The 18,767-nt window shown below is 45.0% G+C and overlaps 1 protein-coding gene across 1 annotated transcript in view; it reads left to right on the top strand.

Moving 5' to 3' along the window:
* EFCAB8 (EF-hand calcium binding domain 8) overlaps window positions 1-18,767 on the top strand; it is a 3,728,836-nt gene that overhangs the window by 2,678,299 nt on the left and 1,031,770 nt on the right. Inside the window, exon 27 of the mRNA XM_044089017.1 lies at window positions 18,290-18,642. Within this exon, the coding sequence (XP_043944952.1) occupies window positions 18,290-18,642 (353 nt within the window). The remainder of the gene's footprint in view (window positions 1-18,289; window positions 18,643-18,767) is intronic.

The raw sequence follows: 18,767 nt of genomic DNA, 5'->3' as shown, positions 1-18,767 counted from the left end.
ACTATGAGACCCAATAATGACTGCACAGGTCTCTAAACTGCATGGAATAGCAAGCTGTAACAGTTCCTAGCCACAAAACATGAAAGCACTACTGAGCCTTCGGTTTGAATTTCTTCACCTCCATAAGCCACAAGTTTAACACTACTCACCACATTGAGTTGTTCATTAGTTCTCACCTTAGCAAATGTGTCTGTTGACATAACATTACACTTTGAACCAGTGTCTGCTTTGAGCTTGGTGGATTTACCATTGATCTGGACAGTACAAAACACTTTGTTCTTTGCCAACAAATTCACTACATCAACCTTTTTACCAATTAATGATACACCATCTACCAGAAAATAGTATTGCAGCTCTCTGTATGACAACTTGCTTAAATTCACTGCATCAACCTTTTCACCAATTACTGATACACCATCTACGCAGAAAATTGTATTGCAGCTCTCTATATGACAGCTTGCTTTTTTGAGTAACCCTTCTTTATAACTGTATGAGGTTTACTTGATTTGCAAAACTTTTGAAAATGGTTCCATTTTTTACACTTGTGGCATTGCTGACCAAATGTTAAGCATTTCTCTCTTTTAGCCTCATGATTGGAACCACAATTGTGACAGTTAACAATAAAGCTGGATTTGGGTTTTGCTGATTCATGCTTGTACTGCACTGAGCATGCTTCTTTCCTAGAACTTGCTGGAAAACTATGTGGTTTCCCAGGAGAACTCACTTGGGCTGTAACTGCCATGTGCTTAGGCCTGCTTTTGCTTGCCACATGTTGCATGCTGTCTTCATTTGCTCTGGAGCCTGCAGAAACCATGCTCTTATCACTTGCAAGCATACTTGTGCACTTTTCTGTAACTTCTTGGATTTGACAAATCTCAGTAGCTTTCCTCAGCGTTAAATCACTGTCAGAAAGCAATGTCTTTCTCACAGCAGCACCACTAATACCACACACAAGCCTGTCCTTTATTAACTCATCTTTTAAGTCACCAAACCGACACATTTTAGCTTTGTTCCTCAGGTCAGTAATATAAGCTGCAAAAGTTTCCCCAGTTTTCTGATCTCTGGTGTAAAACAAATGCCTCTCTAATGTAATATTTGTCTGGGAGTTACACATTTGCCTGAATATGTGCTTCAAACACTCAGGGTCTTCCCTTGATTCAGCCTGTACAACAGTGTGCTGATTTTCACCTTCTGTCTCATATACTGCTGGTGCATACACAAATGAATGCTCTCTTTCAATGGCCTCTGACCCAGCTAGGTTTAGGAAAATGAATGCCCTGGTGCGTGCATCTTTGTCAGAATAAGCTGCTTCTATAAAAATATCCTACTCTTGCTCAAATATTTTTCAGTTTGCTGCAATATTCTGATCAAATACAAGTGGTGAGGGCTTTTGAAATCCATCTGCCATTATTAACACGTACCAGTGAATGGTTTTGCAAATATGCATGAACACACATACATATACATATGCCAGAAATTTATGACAGTATTCATAACTTTGCCCAATAGCACAACAAGCCTCTGAATTTCTGAACTTTCCGAAATAAGTCTCTCAGGCACTGTAATACTCTTGAAATCACTGTACTGCAAAAATAATATCTGAAGTAGGAGATTCATTTGTCTGCAACCTGTGTGTTATGGATCCGATATCGGATCTGAACCGGCATGGTTTACCAGCTATGGATCCAAGCTCTCAGCTCCTCCCCTCACCCATAATGCCCTGCTCTACCCTCATGACCTCAGATCATGGTGACCAGATTGTTTTTTCCAGCTCTCCAGCTAAGTGATAGATTCAGTGTTTAAATTATAAAATTTAAATAATTTTTTGGTTAATTTGTGTGAAAGTGTAGGTTTCCCTTTCTGTATTATTACTTTTTTTAAAATTTATTCTTAAATTTATATCCCTCCCTAGCTGGTAGTGTGTGTGTTGGGCCTGTGAGTGATTTTGTTTTAGTTACTTTACCTTAGTTATAGTAACTTTATTTGTTAGCTTGGGATGTCTGAGCAGCCCAAGGCTATTTCTCTAATCCGAGTGTGGCCATAAGCTTTCCCCAGCTGATGGCCACATGTTAGATGCCTGGGGTTGAACACCTCACATCTGGATGTTCCATTTGTGCAGGGTTCAACCATTGAAGGAGCGGAGGTCCAAGCTTGTTTTGGCGGGCTTTTGCCGGACTCGGCTCGACCTCCGCTCCACGGTTATTCCCCTCCTCCTCCTGGGACTCAACCTCCCGCTTCTGGTTCGGAGGAGAGGGATGCTAGAAGGGACCGGAGGGAGAAGCACCATAAGCGGCGGGAGACCTCTGTTTCGCCCCGCCAGCCAAGCGGCTTCTCCCGGCTCCTTGTCGGCTGGATCTCCTCCTCTCGGCCCGGTGTGTTTTCACCGGGACCTGAGGAGGAGGAGACCCGATCTCCGAGGCTATCGAGGAGGCACTCAAGGCCTACCTCGGTAGCCTCGCCGAGATCAACGCACAGCCTATCGGATGCTGATCTGGACCGGATGATGAGAAGGTTCATCCAGGCCCAGATGCAGATGGGAGTGCTCTTGCCTCCTCGAGCTTCGACCTTTTCAAGCCAATTGCTCCTTCTCCGACCCGCTACCCAGGTTCGGAGCAGTTGGAGCCGAGCAGCGGTGGGTCGGCGCCGATAGTACTTGGTACCGGATCCGACCCTGCCTCGAGTGCATCGGATCCGACCTCGGAGCCTGGATCCGAGCCTCGATCCGAGGATCAGTGCTCGCGGCGCCTGTGTCGGAGCGCACTGTCCTTCGGATCCAAGCGCGGCTCCGATCCACTCTTCGGATCCGAGGGGAGCCGATTGTCGGATCCTTTGGTCGAGGTCGGCTCCCTTCGGCTTTGATGTAGTGGAGAGGGCCCTGTTGAGGGTTTCCGGACCCCTGGCACTTGTTTCTTGCCCGCCCCCGCCCTCTGCACTGGGTCAGGCTTCCACCATCCGGCCCTTGGGACAGCCCGCTTGTGCCCCAAGCTGTTCCCCTGGAACAGGTTGCTGCTTACAGGAGTCCTCTGACAGCCCCCAGAGGATGTTCTCGCACATACGTGCAAAGGAGGCACATTGACTCCCGAGTCTCTCACGGAAGACACGGATTTGGAGGAAGGCTCCCCACGGTCACCCCGAGGATGTCTCATTTGGAGACATCATGGAAATGCTCCATAAGGGGTGGTCTGCCCCAAGTCTCCTCGGACGAGTCCGTGTTCTTGGAGCATTTGAAGCGGGCTCTTGGGTGTCCCTCCTGCCGACCCCTGGTGGACCTCATTACCACCAGGGCGTGGAAGGAACCGGACACCGTGGAGCCAATCCCTAAGAGGCCCGACAGGATCCTCAGTCCACCGCCTGACCGTGCCCATTGGAGTAAGGGGCCTCCGGTAGATGCCATGTTGATGGCGGCCACCAAGAGGGAACTTGCTCAGGAGAGTCCCTCAGTCCATCCCGAGCAAGGAGTCTCGGATGATGGACCGCTGGGGAAGCGGATGTTTAGTTCAGCGACCTTCTCGGTAAGGGCGCTGAACTACATTAGGATGCAGCGCTATCTCATTAAAGAATACGCTGCATCTCTCCCAGAGTCCATGTCGGAGGAGGACAAAGTGCTGCACTCCACCCGCATGGCCACTCTTAGATCAGTTACCAATACCTCTATGTGGCTACTCTCCCATGCTACGGAAGGTGCCGCTAGAGCCGAGGGGCAGGTCTAGTCACTAGACGCCAGGCCTGGCTCATTTCTCAGAGCCCTTCAAAGCGTCATTTAACGCCTTTGATGGTTCTGCCCTCTTTGGCAAAACCGTTGACACTTTGACCCAGAGCGAGAAGGACGGAAGACGCTGTCTGCCGTGAATCCGCTTCTCTGCACCCCAGAGGCCCTATTCTAGGAACCAAAAGGGTCAGAAGAAGATGTGGTTCCGGAAGTCGCAGCAATCCCAGCCTGCTCCGGACAACCAGTCCTTCCGTGGCAGAAGAGGACAGGGAGGACGCCACCCTAGAGGCAGAGGGGCTCCCAGGAACTTCTGGTCCAGAGAACCCTTCTCTGAACGGCAGCAACCCTGAGGGGTTGCCCGCCTGCTCCACTCTGGAGGCAGTCGGGGACGTTTTCCGGGGCACCTAGCGGCATGGGAGTCCATAACATCAGACCGCTGGGTTCTCCAGATCATATCCAGAGGATACCGCATCCCTTCACTTACCAAAATTGAAGTCCCTCCCAGACGTTCCACCCGGTCAACGGGAGGCCGCTTTGGCAGAAATTGGCCACCTGCTAAAGAAAAGAGCCATCCAGCCCGTCCCCCCAGACCAGATCGGATCAGGGTTCTACTCCAGGTTCTTTTTAGTGCCAAAAAGACGGGGGATCTAAGACCAATTTTAGACCTTTCTCTCTTGAACCTGGCAGTTCCCAAGGAAAAATTCCGAATGGTCACTCTGCAATCTATTCTTCCCCTTCTGGGAGAAAATCACTGGTTGTGTTCCATAGACCTCAAAGATGCGTACTACCACATCCTAATGGACAGGCGCTCCAGGAGGTTCCTCCGCTTCGGCTGGGAGCCAGTCACTACCAGTTCGGGTCCTTCCCTTTGGTCTCACCACAGCCCCAGGGTGTTCACCAAAGTATTAGCAGTGGTAGCGGCCCACCTGAGGCTTCAGGGGTGCAGGTCTTCCCCTACCTGGACGACTGGCTCCTTACCCAACAAGGCATCAACTACTATTGGAGACTCCTTTCTCCATCTTGCTCCCAATCTGGGCATTACTATAAATACAAAGAAATCCAACCTGGCGCCCACACAGCTCTTAGATTTTATAGGGGCCAGGTTAGACACAAGGAGTTTAAAAGCCTTCCTCACTGCGGACGGAGTTCAAAATCTGCAGCTCCAGGTGCGGGCCATTCTCCACTCAAGTTCTGTTCTGGCGGAGTTGGTCCTGAGGGCTCTAGGGTCCATGGCGTCTGCTATAGCACTTCTTCCTCTCGCCAGGCTCAATATGCGCATCCTCCAATGGACTCTCGTAGTACAGTGGTCATACCTTGCTCTTCCTATGCATCATCCCATTGCGATCAGCAAGGCTTACAAGCGGTCCCTCCTGTGGTGGCTTCACTCCCCAGATCTCCACGGAGGCCGCCCATTTTGTGCTTCTCCCCCTCTCGCCACGGTGACCACGGACGCCTCCGCCTCGGGTGGGGGCATTTATGGGCCGGACCGTCCAAGGCACGTGGAACGATTCAGAGACCTTATTGCATATCAACGTTCTAGAGATGAGAGCAGTGCTCTTAGCGTTGCTAGCACTTCAGGACTTTCGTCCCTTGGGAGCAATTGCGATTCAATCGGACAACATGTCGGTTGTCTGGTACATCAACAAGCAAGGGGAACGAGGTCTTACCCTCTTTGTCGAGAAGCCATGAGAGTTTGGGAATGGGCAATCTCCACCAACCGCTTAATAGCAACGCACATTCGGTCGGTCCAACATCCTGGCGGACAAGCTCAGTCGCACCATTCTGACCCCGTGGTCTCTCAATTTTCAAGTAGCGGCATATTCGTGGGGAACTCCTTCATGCGATCTTTTGCCTCTCCTCAAACACCAAGTGCGACAGTTTTGCTCTGATACCTCCTCCAGGAGGTTCCCCAAGAGACGCTCTGGTGCATGCTTGGCCACCCGGTCTTCTGTATGCTTATCCACCCTTGCCTCTGATGCTCCAAGTTCTTCAGAAAGCCTCTCGGTGGGTTGCAGAATGATTCTCATTGCTCTGTTTTGGCCTCGGCAGATCTGGTTCCCCTTCCTAAGGTCTCACTCGGTGAATCCTCCTTGGATTCTAGATCCCATTCGGATCTGATATCTCATCCATCCTGCCTATCTCCTCCGAACCTGGACAACCTGAAGCTGACCGCTTGGCTGCTCCAGTTCCACTCTTGATCAGGACTCCCGTATTTCGCCCCTGTTAAGGCGATCCTGGTGGCAGCTCATAAACCGTCCACTAGGAAAGTCTACCGCAGCAAGTGGAAACAGTTTTCTTTGTGGGCGGAGCGGCAAGGCCTGAATCCCTTCACAGTTCCTCTCCCTTTAGTGCTTGATTTCTTAACCACTCTTTTAACGATGGTGCCAGCAGTTCCACAGTCAAAGTACAACTTTATGCAATTTCACATTATCACATTGGTCATGACTCTAGTCCACTCATGTCAGCCAAGTTGTGTAAAATTTTCCTTAAAGGTACTTTCCTTCTCAGGCCCCCTGTAAAACAAGCGGTTCCTCCCTGGGACCTTTCCTTAGTTCTCCTGGCCTTGACCCCCTTGAACCAGCGGCTATGGTAGATCTCAAATTCTTGTCTTTCAAGACTGCTTTTGTAGTAGCCATTACATCGGCCAAGAGAGTTTCAGAGCTCCAAGCATTATCAGCTAAACCTCCTTACTTGGTCTTTCATCCGGACCGTGTTTACCTCAGGACCAACCCGTCCTTTCTTCCTAAAGTAGCTTCTGAAGCAAACATTAATCAATCCATTAACCTCCCTGTTTTCTTTCCTAAATATGAAAACAAAGGTGAATACAAGCTTCACGCCTTAGATGTTCACAGGCAACTTAGATTTTATCTAAACGGAACGGCTGGTCATAGGCAATCCGACCAGTTGTTCATTTCCTTTGCTAAATTTAATTTGGGCAAGCCAATTTCTAAAGTCTCTCTGTCTTGCTGGATTTCACAATGTATCTTATTGGTTTATCAAGCTTCAGGAAGGCCCGCACCAGAGGGTGTACACGCCCATTCAACCCGGTCAGTATCTACCTCGGCAGCCTTTAAGGCTAGGATTCCTCTAGATGATATTTGTGCAGCAGCCACGTGGGCTTCATCTCATACTTTTATTTCCCACTACAAGTTGGATCTTGCATCTAGGGGTAGAGCATCCTTTGGCTCCGCGGTGCTCCGGAATATCCTTCCATGATGGCAAGATTCAGGTAGCTGGGGACTCTGTCCCACAGGTTGCAGACAATGAATCTCCTACTTCAGATTTAGAAGTTATGTACTCACCATAACGTTCCATCTGAGTAGGTGTATTCATTTGTCTGCATCCTCCTATCCCTGGCCTTTCAGTTTCCTGCATATTATGTGTTACCCTTTTCAGGGTGTTCTTGCTGTTGGCAAACTCGATCTGAGGTCATGAGGGTAGAGCAGGGCATTATGGGTGAGGGGAGGAGCTGAGAGCTTGGATCCATAGCTGGTAAACCATGCCGGTTCGGATCCGATATCGGATCCATAACCCACAGGTTGCAGACAAATGAATACACCTACTCAGATGGAACGTTATGGTGAGTACATAACTTCTAATTATCATCATTTTAAGAAACATTTCAAAATAACTTCACTGTGCAAATGAACTAGGCAGAAGAAGCTCAGAATAAGAAACATTTCTAAGTAACGGCACTTTGCGAATAAACAGTACACAGCACACTGAAACTTCTCCAAAATGGTACTTTGTTAGATAATTATTTATAGTGCAAGAAACACTCTGTAATGGCGGCACTTTGCAAACAGGTACATCCAGCACAAGGAAAATTTTGAATTGGCTATACTTTGACTATACTTCACGAAATAGTTACACTTTGCACACAAACAAACTCTTCGGAATACATGCACAGTAATAAGCACACTGTAAGCACTTTTACACACTTTGAGATACTTTGAATAACTCTAGTTATGCCCTGAATAAAATACAAAGTAGTAGTTATGATAAAACACAGTACCTTGCCGAAAAACATGCAGTCGTTTTGCTTTATTTATGCCTAATGTGTCCTCTTTATTATATTTGTTTTGCTCATTGAATTTCTTTTCATGCCCATTGTACTTTTCTTGTGCTCGTTTTACTCTAAACATGCCCGTTTTGTTTTAAACATGCTTATTTTGCAATTCTAAGGTAGTTCCAGACCCCTTTATATGCTTTTCTGATAATCATTTAAGTAATAAACCTTTTGTGCCTCTTGCTGGTTTAATAATGAGGTTTGTGCCGTTGTAATGCTCTGTTTTATCTTTTTTATAAAATAAACTGTTTGTGCAAGTTTTCACTACCTTTGGTTCTTTTCTGGCCCTTTTTTGTGCTAGTTTAGCTTAATTTACCTTCACTGTTAATTCTGCACCTCATAGCTCTGGAAAGCAGTCTCTGGAATCCCAGTTTTGACACCATGTCATTTGTCTAGTCAGAATGTAATAGACGAGTCTTTGTGGGATCTGTTTAAGCAGCGTTATTATGTACAAAACACATCAGGATTGGGGCTTAATGACTTTAACTTAGATAAACTCATATACAAATTACCTATTGCATTCATACATGCTCACTGTCTTGGCTGCATTATCAAAGTGGCACTGAGGCTAGCACGTGCTTGCTGTTTATATGCACATTCAGTCCTTGCAATGCTTCTTAAAGATACAGCGCACACACTCTGTAATAAAGTGGGACCCTTCAAAGTGGTAAGGAAGGTCAGTGGTGTTAACAACATGGTAGAACTGCTAGGCAGGAGGCAGGGGCCCAAATTGTATCATGTAAACATGATGAAACCTTACCATGATAGGGAGGCCCTAGTGCTACGTATTTGCAGGAGTCGTCTGAGGGGGACTATGGCTACAGGCAGGCAGCCAGCATAATGCCAAGTTACTATGGTGGAGTCTAGGATTGCAGGCATATGATATGACAGTGCAGCACTGTAGGGGGGTCAGCAATGCCAAGACCGATGGAATCTCAATACAGGGTATGGGATAATGTATTCCCAGACAGGCTCATTCCACTCAAGCAATGTTTCTCAAGGGGTGACTTAAAAAAATAGCTTGAGTCTTCACAGGGAGAGAGATGTGATGATAGGAGAGACTGCCAGCCTGGCCAGTAGAAGCAGGGCAGTGAATGTATAACCTATGCCAGCACAGCTAGCTGGAATTTTGTAAATACTTATGTGTCATTTGTATATCAAATGAATTTGTAGAGATGCTTGTACTGAAAATGTATTTGCGAGGTTTGCTTGTGTTAAAATGTGTCAGCAGTGCACCCTAATGGAAGGAAAAGAAATGTACATGCATTATTGTAACTGTTTAAATGTATATAGTGTAGCAGCATGTACTGGGAGAGAAGAGGTTAATCCACCTGACTTTGGAAAAATATTCTTGAAATTACTTTATAGGTTAATCCTTAAAGATGTTATCCCACATTTTGAATGGAGCCAGAGGCACAATATCTCTGCTAGAGAATAGGTTGTAGCTCCTACAGGAAGAGTGGAATGTTTTTATGGTTTTATGATTCCAGCAGCTGCACCACATCTGAGCAATGCTCTATCTGTGTGTATTGTAGCACATAGGTGCTAAACCCTGGTAGCTTCTAGTGTTGGTGATAACATGGGAAACAGAGTTAGATGACCAGATGTATGTGATGTAATTTTGTACAGAAATACTGTTTTAATATTAGAGGAGACTGAAGTCTCAGCAGCATTCTGTATTCTGTCATGGATCTGAAAACAAGGACCACTTACCCATCTTACCTTGCTCTAGTCAGTTAAGTAGGCACAGTCATTATTTTAGTCAATCAGGAATAGATAGTTTGTTTGTGACTTTCGGCTTTTCCCGGTTAGGGGTCGCCACAGCAGAACTCCGGTCCGCTAATGATTGGTAGTGGAATTTTACGTACCGGGTTACCAGCCCTGATGCACAATCTTCAACGAAGGCATGCCCCATTCACGTATGCCTCCACACAGAAGACGCTCTAGCTGAGAATCGAACGGGACAACGTCTTGCTATGAGGCGACAATGCTACCGCAGCACCACCACCGCAGTTAAGATAGTGAGACTATCTAAATACTGTTTTTCTATACCTCTGTGAAACTTTTCATCAGTGTTATTTTTAATGCTTCCTGTGATTGAAACTCTGGCATTTATTCTAAATAGATATTTAGTATTTTTCATGTTCTTTCATTATTTATTATTAAATATATTTAAACTTCTCATTGTGTTGGTTCATTTTCAAAATATTTAAGTTTTGAGAGTATTTCCACATATTTATATGGTGATAGCTCTGGCTACTCCTGAAAGACTGGCTGTTTGGTCGACATTACCATTTTTATTAATATTAATTTCACTGAGTATAAGTGGATACCCTTTTAAGAGCCTTATAGTAACTGACTGGTGGTAGTGAAACTACCTTATAGTCTGGAAAGAAGGTGGCATATCCAGTAAATCTGTGCCAGCCTTTCTCAGGTATGTGGGTGTGTGTGTGTGTGTGTGTGTGTGTGTGTGTGTGTGTGTGTGCGTGTGTGTGAAAATTAAATCTCACAGAGTGTGTGTGTGTGTGTGTCAGGTAGTTTGAGCAGTTACACAAAGCATTGGTTTCACAGAGAGGGTGCTGGAGGACTTGGCTTGGACACTCGGCTGAGGACTTAACCCTACAACTGTGCCAGTGGGGAGGCTTACTGGGGATCTGGAGGGAGACAGATAGAGATATCCAGACCCTGGGCTGGGTGTGTGCCCTGTGTGCTCTTAAGGGAAATTGTTCTTGATGCAGAGAGGTCTGTTTATGGAAGTACTGAGTGTATCCATTTGTATTCCAAGTGAACATCCCTCTCCAGTGTCAGTGGTGAGGATTCAGACTCATTTATTACTGGTCCAGAGTTGGAATGTCACATATTGGTGAGCAGTGGTTTGGATATTGAACTTCTGTAGCCTGTAAGCAGCTGTCGCTAAAGGTGTGCTTTCTCTCAGCAGCCACACAGTGAAAATTCAGAGTTTCATATCACAACAGTTTTTATTTATTTTTTGTTAGTTTAGTTTAGTCAGGGGGAGCAGGCAAGAAAATCAGCAGAGGATTATGGGAAGCTGACAAAGAAACAGCTGACCAAGGTATGTGAAGCCAAAGGACTGGTGATTGCCAATCTGACTAAAGTGGAAATTATTTCAGCCTTAATCGCAGCTATAACGCAGACCAGCAACCAGGAGGATAGCAGTCTGCTGATGGGAATTTGCAACCCTCAGAAACAGGACATTTCACCTTTTCCTTAGAGGTCTTAAAAATCCATCTGAAGCTAAAGAGACTTGAATTAGAGGACAAACATAGGGAATTAGAGTCAGTAGAGAGACTGCAGCATTTAGAGGCTGAAGAAAATGAGAGACTGCAGCATTTGGAGGCTGAATAAAATGAGAAGCAGCTTCAACAAGAGAGGGAGATGCTGACTCTTCACCAGGGTCATAGAGTAATGGGAGAGGGATTAGCTGAACCCCAGAAGCAATAAGGGTCACTAAATTACTTCCACAAGTTACAGCAAGTGATAATTTTGATCATTTTATTTGTATATTTAAAAAAGTATGTAAACAGTATAATGTTGATCAAGGGTCTCTGGGTACAGTTCCTGACCCTCCCCTTACTCCATGGTAAAGCTATACCTACTGTTTTAAATTGTCTGATATTGCTTGTTTAAACTATGAAAAAATCCAGAAATGTTTACTTCAGTGCTTTAAGTTAACACCAGAAGGTTACAGAAAAAAAGTTTTGTGAGCACAGACCGAAGGCAGATAAAAGTGTGTATGCGTATATTGCTGAGTTAAGCACTTATTTTCATAGGTGGGTGAATGGAGGTTAGGTCACCAATTTTGAAGGGCTGGCAGACCTTTTGGTGAGGGAACAAGCCCTTAGCAGTTTACCTGAGGACATGAGAATCTGCTTTGCAGTCCGAGAATGTAACTCTGCATATGAGCTGGGGAAGAAAAGGGATTGCTACTTAGCAAGCAGGACATCACTGCACAGGAAAGCAATACCAAGTGCTGCACATGGATATAAGGGAACCCATGATGGGCAGCCTAAACCATCCCAACAGAATCTGCCAATAACAGAGGAAGCCACTAGTTCAGGTACATGGCCAGGATCAAGGGTTAAATGTTTTAAATGTAACCAGTGGGCCATGTAGCATATAGATGTCCACTGAGGCAAGGTGAGGAACAAAGGTTGGGGGAGCCAGCAAGTGGGATTAACAGTATGCCATTGGTAAGTTGTCTGGAAACAACAGGGATACCAGGCTATCACAAGTGGTTATATCCTATCTTAGTGGATGGAAAACAGGCCACTGCTAAAAGAAACCCAGCCTCTGACCTAAGCATTGTGAAGCCTGCAGTGTTTAAAGAGGAACAGTACTTGCTTGGGCAGTCCACTCCAGTCAGAGCTTTAGGAGGGGACCCCATTTCAAGTGCTATTGGCCAGGGTTCACCTTGACTGGGAGGGTGGAAAAGTAAGCAAGCAAGTAGGTGTGTTTGAGAGTATCCCTGGAGATATCCTGATAAGGAATGATTTTGATAATGCTGTACCTTGTGTACATGCAGTTACACATAGTCAGGCTTGGAGACGGGCATGTGGCAGCCTGGAGGAGACCCAGACAGACCTCATACCTGAAGCCAGGGCTAGTGTAGTGGCTATTTCTGGGAGGCAGCTACCCCATAGCAGTGAGCCTGAAGGTGAGCCATAGCTGTTGAACTGCTGGTAAGTACTGATGTTCCCTTGGACAAAGTCACTGTAAGGGCAGAGGTGAGTGGTAGTACCCAAGCTGCCATTGAAGCACTGCTGTCAGAGTATACCAGACTTCCTGTGGAAGGGGAGCTGGGAAGTGTCACAAAAGTAGAGCTGAGACAGGCTCAGCTCTCAGACCCTACCCTAAGAGGCTTGAGGAAGGTATCTAGGGAGGCAGCTGATTCTCAAGAAAAAGGGGAATCTGTAACTGGAACAAAGGGTTACTGTATACTGAGTGTATCCCTGAGGGAGGGCTAGAGGGTGAGGAAATACAGAAGTTGGTAGTGCCTAGAGCCTACCATCTGGCACTTCTAGCCATAGCCCATGGCATTCATTTTGCAGGTCTTATGGGCATAAAGCGTAACAAGAGGCGTATTATGCAGAACTTTTATTGGCCTGGGATTGCAAAGGATGTAACAGGGTACTGCAGGACCTGTGAGCAGTGCCAAAAAGTAGGCAAGGCAGGTGACAAGGTCCAAGCTCCTTTGATGCCTTTGCCTGTGATTGAGGAGTCATTTCATAGGGTAGCTATGGATATTGTGGGGCCTTTTAGTACCCCAAGCTTTACAGGGATGAAGTATATCATGGTGATAGTAGATTATGCTACTAGATACCCTGAGGCAGTGGCTCTGTCCTCCATTGAGGCAGAGAAGGTGGCAAATGCTTTGGCAGAGATTTTCAGCAGGGTAGGATTCCCAAGAGAAATACTGACTGACAGAGGTGCCAATTTCATGTGAGACCTGCTGGCTCGGCTGTGGAAGCACCTAAAGACCACCCCTACCACCCCCAGACTTGTGGTCTTGTGGAGATGTTAAACTCTTCACTAAGGACCATGCTACAGGCATTTGCAGACCAGTTTAACTCATTCACTCCAATGGAGCTCAGGAAATTTGCACTGTAACTTCCAATGGGCAGAGCCTAAGCCTTTTGACAGAATCAAATTATGTCCTCACATTTCAATCAAATCTTCATATCAGTGGAACCATAGGGGTTATGAAAGAAGTATAAATGCCAAACTCTTCAGCAGAAACTATTTTTATAGTGGTAGTATTCTTTAGGTTCTGAGTCTTAAACCAAATTTTTTTAAGTCACAGTAAACACAGAACATGCTGGAGGGATAGGTTCCTGACCCAGAGACTCCCCAGACTCTGGAAAAGATTGCCCATACATGTCAAGCAGAGTGCCTCTTTGGTCCTCTTCAAAAGGAACCTTGATGATTGGATGGGAGAAAGGAAATTCACCCCGGGGATCACGTCAGTCGCCCTGCTAGACAGGGGTCCAGGGAAATAAATAGTGTGGGAAGAAATAGCCAGGGAATTGTTATGGCTAGGCTTGTATAGGCCCTAGGGCTGATAGCCTAGTACCAACCTATTAACCTAAGTAACTATTACATTTGTAATAAACAAATCAAAACGACCACCAACCACAGTGAGCACCAAGGTCCTTCCAAACAAATGTTCAAAACATACAAAAAACAAGCAAAATTTGGAACTTGTCCAGCCATGTATTAACTGCCGCTGAAATCAGAGTATTATCTAAAACATTTATTCCTACTCAGAAGGAAGACTTCACAGAGGTAATTATTGACTTTAAACTGTTTATTAGAAATATTTTACTGAAATTGTGTTTTAAAAATAGTGAAAGTGATAATGGTAGGAAATTATTTAGTAAGCCCAGCACGTTTATTCCCAACCCTCATCCTTTAGTCACAGCTTTTGAGAAATTGTGTTTGGATGATTTTTATAGAATGTATAGTTCTGGTAATAGTAGAACATATGGTAAGTCTAATATGTCAAAGGATGAGTTTCAAGCTTTAAATGGCCTACAAAATAATTTTCATTTAACTATTAGACCCACTGATAAGGGTGGGCCTATTGTAATTTTTGATACTGAGGTATATAACAAGGCGATGGAATGTATGTTGGGTGATAGAAGTTTTTATATAAGAATCACCTTTGAACAAATTGATGCTATTAATAGCACTTTTTTAATGTTCTTAGATGGTTGTGTTATTGACAGAGAGCTGTATAATTATTTGATAGTGGGGGAAACATTAATACCTGTCATTCAGGGCCTGCCCAAAATACACAAAGATCCCTCAAATCCACCATTTCGACCCATAGTAGCAGGGAGGAACTGGTGCACAAAGCCAGCCTCCATTTATGTAGAGAAGCAGTTAAGGACAGAACTGAATACATGTCCTAATATTCTACGTGATACACAGCATTTTTTAAATGATCTGTATTCCTTTCTTATGTTGTATGGAAAAAGGCCAATGTTGTATTTAGTGACACTTGATGTCACCTCTTTATTCACTGTCATCCCAAATGAGGAGGGTTTATCCAGTACTAAGCAATTTTTGCCACAACACACAGATTTTGGCAGCATTAATATAAGATTAATATGTCAATTACTGGAGTTTATTTTGAATAATAATGCCTTTCTGTTTAATGGGCATTATTATTGGCAGAGACATGGCATAGCTATGGACACTTCATGTGCCAATAGCTATGCCAATGTCGTGATGAATGTTTGGGAACAGAAGTTTATATGTGAGGGACCATTTAAACCTCTGGTCGTTTTCTACCGTAGGTTTGTGGATGACCTTTTCCTCATTTGGGATGGTACTTAGGTTCATAGGTTCATAGGTTGGTACTAGGCTATCAGCCCTAGTGCCTATACAAGCCTAGCCATAACAATTCCCTGGCTATTTCTTCCCTGGACCCCTGTCTAGCAGGGCGACTGACGTGATCTCCGGGGTGAATTTCCTTTCTCCCATCCAATCGTCAAGGTTTTTTCTGAAGAAGGCCAAAGAGGCACTCTGCTTGACATGTATGGACAATCTATTCCAGAGTCTGGGGAGTCTCTGGGTCGGGAACCTATCCCTCCAGCACGTTTTGTTTATTGTGATGACAAGGTTTAGATCCCTGGAGCGTGTGGCTCTGAGGGATTGGGATTTCTTTAAGTGTAGCATGCCCAACAGCTCTGGGTTTTACATGGTCTTGTATGTTAAGCAGAGATTGCCTCTGAGTAGACGATATGCGACAGAGTATAGCTGGAGTTTTTTAAGGCGGTCAGCGTAGGGCATCTGCTTTAGGTCTATGATTCTTTTAGCGAGGTATTTCTGCGGCCTCTCCAGTTGTTGCAGATGTCTTGAGAGGTACATACCAAACGGGGCGTTGTATTCTATAATGGGTCTAATAAGGGATGAGTACAGTGGGACAATGACCTCCTTTTTTCTGGATGAAAAGCCCTTAGTGATGAGGTGTGCCACATAGAAGGATTTCCTGACTGTTGTGGCGATGTGGTTATCGAAGGTGAGACCACTGTCCGCCTGTGTCCCTAAGTCTCATCACAATTTCGGTGTTTAGTGTACTGCCACCTATATGTATTCACGGGTATATGTTTTTTCCCAAAGGGGATAATTATACATTTCTTGGCATTGAGCTTGAGCCCATGGCTCTGGCACCAAGCATCTGTTTCTGTAAGGCCCTTTTGTAGAGTATCCACATCATTTGGGGATTCAGTAATGGCTCCCAGTTTGCAGTCATCTGCGAAATTTGTTAGCCAGAGTCCCTTAGTGTTGGCCTGTACTTCAGAGAAGTAGATGCCAAACAAGAGCGGTTCCAGGACTGAACCCTGAGGTACTCCACTTGTCACTTGTCTGGAGCTGGATTTGGAGTCGGCTACTTTTACAGTGTGGGTTCTATCAGTAAGCCAGTTAGCCACCTACTGGGTGACGTAGGGATTAATGTCCAGTTTAGTAAGTTTATCTATGATTCCAGAGTGGGGTATGGTGTCAAAGGTCTTGGCAAGGTCTAGATAGGCTGTGTGAACCACCTTACCCGTGTCCATGGTTCTGGAGACTGATTTGAAGAAGTCAATCAGGTTCAGGAGACAAGATCGGCCCTTCACGAACCCAAACTGGGTGGGGTCCAGTGTTTGAAGGTTGCCAATGTCTTTGTTTATAAGTTCCATGATAATATGCTCCATGGCCTTGCAGATAAGGCTCGTCAGACTGATGGGATGGTAGTTTCCGGGATCCAAGGTGGATCCCCCCTTGTGGAGTGGGATAACTGTAGCTCTGTGCCACTCGCTGGGCACAAAACCAGAGGTGAGGCTATGATTAAACATGACACTTTGGTGAGGTGCCAGTTCATATTGTAGTTCATGTAGTACACAGCCCGGGATGTCATCTGGTCCCATGGATGCTGTATTCTTAGCTTTGGAGAGTGCGTTTGTTTACCTGTGTGGCCGTTATTACTGGAATTTGGCAATCTTTCGGTATTGAGATGGGCCATTTAGGGGGTGAGAGGGGGATGAAGTTGGCACTGAATCGATCTGTCAGGATATTGGCAATATCCTTGGGATCAGTATACTTAATGCCATTCTGTTTTAGCTCAGAGCAGATCTGAGCATTGACATTTAGATTCTTGACATAGTTATAGAATGCCTTGTGGTTGTCTTTGGAATCTTTGGCAATTTTATTTTCGTAACTAGCTTTGGAGGATTTTATGAGGGATCTCAGTTTCTTACTGAGGCTGGTAAGGGAGTTTTTTGCATCCTGGGATTTTCCTCTTTTCTGCAACAGTTTCTTCCTTTTGTTGTAAAATTTGTTTATGGCAAGGGACCACCAGATTGGCTTCCTTTTTTGGATGAGAGCATCTTGGTTCTATTTGGGATGGCATGATTCATGCATGAGTGGATGTGCTCATACAGTGCCTTAGTGTAGGATTCAGCAGTCAAACTTTCAGTTCCCGTCTGCATGGGTGTCATGAAGTTTGTCACTTCTGACTTGAGTAGCATGAAGTTGGCTTTGGAGAAGTTTTTTATGAAGGTTTTATTACTGGGGGGTGGGGGTGGGATGTGGATGTTAAGGGTGATTAGCTTATGGTCAGACCTGACTAACGAGGGGGTGACCATAGGTGTGGAGCATTGATTTCCCATGTTGGTAATGACCAGGTCTAGGATATTGGAGCCCCTGGTGGGACTATGTATTAGTTGATCCAGGGCGTTGGAATTTATGAATTCCAAGAACCGTTGGGCAAAGGTGTTGGTACACGAGTAGTTTTGCCAGTTAATGGCAGGGTAGTTAAAATCACCCAGTATTAGGGTGTTTGGTTCTATCTTAATATTTTCCAGTATGTTTAGAAAGGTGTAGTGAGAATCTTGGGGCATGGTGGGGGATCTGTAGCAAGCTACAATTTGGATTGCAGTCTTACCTAGTGTTAGTTGCACTTGGAGAATTTCAGACGCATTGTGTTGGGCAACTAGCCTGGTGGTGTGAATATCCTTGGTGAATATTGACACTCCTCCACCTTTAGTGTTTCGGTCCTGGTTTGGTGGCCGAAAAGTGTGGTAAGAGTTGTAGCCTGGTATTGCAGGGGTGCTCTCTGGAGCCGTGAACCAGGTCTCAGTTACTGCACAGATATCGATGTTCTCCATTTGTAGGAGTGCCTCGAGAGAGTGCATTTTGAGGTTTAGACTTCTAGCATTGAGTAACATTACCTTCATATTTTGCATGCTTGTACCTGTTATGTTGGTGGTTTTGTCCTTTGAACATTGCCTAAAAAAGGCACTATATGGGGTGGCAAGAGCCTTAGCCAGTAACCTGAATCCCATGGGCGACAGGTGCAGACCATCTCTGGCAAAGCATTGTGGTTTGTCAATCATGTCATCCCAGTACTAAATCCATGTTGCATGATTTTATTAAATATTTGAATGAGACCACTTCTTATTTGAGGTTTTCATATAATATATCCACTTCCTTTGTGGATTTTCTAGATGTTAGAGTAATCTGTGATATTGATGGACATATTTACACAGAATTACATAAGAAGCCTTGTCACTGCAATCACCTTTTGTATAAAGATAGTATGCATCCACCCCACGTCTTTAGAAGTGTTATCAGGAGTCAGTCTTTTGGGCCTTCTAGACTGAGTGTGAAAGAATCTGACTTTAATATACAGACTGGGCTACTGAAAGATGCACTAGTATCAAGGGGATATAAACATCATGAGATTAATGAAAACACTGAACAAGTAGCTAAGCTAAGAGATACTAGACCTAAGCCATATTTTGGAGAGAAGTATGAGAAGAAAACTGAAAAAGAAGCAGGTAGAAACAGTAGACTGAAAGTTTGTCTGTCCTACTCCAGAGATGTTAGATTCTATAAGGAAGTTAATAGAGAAACATTGGAGAGTTTTGACAACAGATAGTGACATCACTGATATAGCTGATGTAAGACCATCATTTGTTTACA

This window comes from Protopterus annectens, chromosome 12.part0 (genome assembly GCF_019279795.1).
Source record: "Protopterus annectens isolate FY-2018-M chromosome 12.part0, PAN1.0, whole genome shotgun sequence".
NCBI classification, from domain to species: Eukaryota; Metazoa; Chordata; order Ceratodontiformes; family Protopteridae; genus Protopterus; species Protopterus annectens.
This window is presented reverse-complemented; position numbering and strand designations above follow the sequence as displayed.